Source organism: Apteryx rowi, unplaced genomic scaffold, assembly GCF_003343035.1.
Source record: "Apteryx rowi isolate R43461 unplaced genomic scaffold, aptRow1 scaffold_2697, whole genome shotgun sequence".
NCBI lineage: Eukaryota > Metazoa > Chordata > Aves > Apterygiformes > Apterygidae > Apteryx > Apteryx rowi.
In genome coordinates, this window is record NW_020449082.1 from 1 (window position 1) to 2,906 (window position 2,906).

Genomic DNA, 2,906 nt, shown 5'->3' on the forward strand with positions numbered 1-2,906 from the left:
GTGCCCCACAACCACCCCACAACTGCCCCACGGCACCCCACACAGCCCCATGGAACCCTGCACAGCCCCATACTGCCCCATGCAGCCCCCTGGCACCCCACAACTGCCCCACACAGCCCTGCAGCACCCCACAAGTGCCCCACATGGCCCCACAGCACCCCACACAGTCCCATGACACCCACAACCACCCCACACAGCCTCACCACCGCCCCACAACCACTCCACATGGCCCCACACTGCCCCAAAGGACCCTACGCAGCCCCACGGCCACCCTACAGGGCCCTGCACAGCCCCACGGCCACCCCATAGGGCCTTAAGCAGCCCCACATGGCCCTAAGGAGCCCCACAGCTGCCCCACAGGGCCCTAAGCAGCCCCCACAGGACCCTACACAGCCACCTATGCAGCCCCATGGCCACCCCACAGGGCCCTAAACAGCCCCACAACTGCCCTACACAGCCCCACAGCCACCTCACAGGGCCTGATACAGCCCCACAGCTGCCCCACATGGCCCAATACAGCCCCATGGCCACCCCACAGGACCCTACGCAGCCCCACGGCCACCCCACAGGGCCCTAGGCAGCCCCACAGAACCCTACAGGCCCCTATGCAGCCCCACGGCCACCCCACAGGGCCCTAAGCAGCCCCACAGGCCCCTACACAGCCCCACAGGGCCCTACGCAGCCCCACAGCCACCCTACAGGGCCCTTCACAGCCCTCCAGCTGCCCTACGCAGCCCCCAGCCCCCCAGCCCGACCCCCTCTCTGCGCTCCCGGGCCACCCCAGCCCCACATCGGCCCCCCCTGCCCCATTGATTCCGTGGGGCGCAGGGAAGCGGAACAAGCTGCGCGTCTACTACCTGTCGTGGCTGCGCAACAAGATCCTGCGCAACGACCCCGAGGTGGAGAAGAAGCAGGGCTGGACCACGGTGGGCGACATGGAGGGCTGCGTGCACTACCGCGTGGGTAAGGGGCTGCCCCACGGCGCCATGGGGTGGGGGGGCTCGGCGGGGCCGCCGTGGGGCACCGTGGGGCTGAGGCGGGGTCCCCCCCCCCTACGGCCTCCGCAGTGAAGTACGAGCGGATCAAGTTCCTGGTGATCGCCCTGCGCAGCTCCGTGGAGGTCTACGCCTGGGCCCCCAAGCCCTACCACAAGTTCATGGCCTTTAAGGTATGTGGGGGGGATGCCGTGGGGCTGAGGGTCACCAGCGTCCCCGCCGTGGGGCTCCCCACTGTGGGGCTCCCCGCCGTGGGGCTCCCCAACGTGGGGTTGCGATGCCCTTGGCGTGGAGCTCATGGGGCTTCCATGGGTCGTTGGGGACCTTGGTGTGGGTCTGGGGGTGTCTGTGGGTCTGGGGGTGTCTGTGGGGCCCCTGTGGGGTCCCCGAGGCCGCCGTGGGTCACCTCGGCCCCCCCACAGTCCTTCGGGGACCTGCCCCACCGGCCGCTGCTGGTGGAGCTGACGGTGGAAGAGGGGCAGCGGCTCAAGGTGATCTACGGCTCCGGCGCCGGCTTCCACGCCATCGACGTCGACTCGGGCAACACCTACGACGTCTACGTCCCCGTGCACGTGAGCGGGGACACGCGTGGGGCAGGGGACACGCGTGTGGGGCAGGGGGACACGCGTGTGGGGCAGGGAGACGCTCTGTCACCCACCGTCTCCCCCCAGAGCCAGGTGACATGGCACACGGGGAGGGGGGACACGGGGAGGGGGGACACGCAGGGGACACGGAGCTACCCCATGGCCCTGCAGATCCAGAGCCAGGTGACACCACACGTGTGGGACACGGAGCCACCTGCGATGTCCCCCGTGTCCCCACAGCTCTAGAGCCAGGGGGTGTCACATATGGGGGGGGGCACAGACATATAGGTGACACTGGGCTACGTGGAGATGCCCATGTGGATCTAGACTCAGGTGACACCACGCGTGAGGGACACGTGAGTGGCACATGAGGGACACGTGTGACACGGAGCCACCCGCGATGTCCCGTTCCCCCCCCCCCCCGCCGTGTCCCCGCAGATCCAGAGCCAGGTGACGCCGCACGCCATCATCTTCCTGCCGGAGACGGCGGGGCTGGAGATGCTGCTGTGCTACGAGGACGAGGGCGTCTACGTCAACACCTACGGGCGCATCACCAAGGACGTGGTGCTGCAGTGGGGCGAGACCCCCACCTCCGTGGGTGAGCAGGGGCCGCGCAGGGGTTGGGGGGGGGCAGCCCGGACGCCTGGGCCCCGCTGACGTCCCCTCCTGCTGTCCCCGCAGCGTACATCTGCTCCAACCAGATCATGGGCTGGGGCGAGAAGGCCATCGAGATCCGCTCGGTGGAGACGGGTCACCTCGACGGCGTCTTCATGCACAAGCGGGCGCAGCGGCTCAAGTTCCTCTGCGAGCGCAACGACAAGGTGGGGCCGGGGGACGCGGGGTGGGGACAGTGGGGACAGTGGGGACATTGGGGGGGACAGTGAGGACATGGGGCACATGGGACGTGGTGACTTGGGACATGGAGATGTGGAGGACACGGACACAAGGACATGGCACCCAATTGGGGACAGCAAGGACATGGCACATGGGACGTGGGGGGACACGGACACGAGGACATGGGGGCACATGGGACGTGGGGGGCACATGAGACATGGGCGGATACGGACACGAGGACATGGGGCCAGCTCAGGGGTTCAGGGACAACGGGGACACGGGACACTGGGATGTGGAGGACGCGGACACGGGGCACACGAGGACTGGGGACAGCAGGGACGGTGGGCACACGGGGCACATGGGCATGTGGTGGACACGGCATGGGGACAGCAGGGACAACAGGGATGTGGGGGGGGGGGACAGTGGGGACCCCTGTGTCACTGCTGACCCTGTGTCCTTGCTGTCCCATGTCCCCCTGTGTCTCGTGTCCTTG

General features: G+C 68.3%; 1 protein-coding gene across 1 annotated transcript; it reads left to right on the forward strand.

Annotated features, from left to right (window-relative positions):
- Nucleotides 1–828: 828 nt before the first annotated feature.
- Nucleotides 829–2,400, forward strand: LOC112967210 (misshapen-like kinase 1; the record flags this gene model as incomplete). Its single annotated transcript, XM_026068138.1, has 5 exons — nucleotides 829–963; nucleotides 1,068–1,168; nucleotides 1,418–1,567; nucleotides 2,018–2,177; nucleotides 2,261–2,400. Coding segments are annotated over 5 exons (686 nt in total), but the record flags the coding sequence as incomplete, so codon positions are not given.
- Between the last annotated feature and the right edge of the window lie 506 nt (nucleotides 2,401–2,906).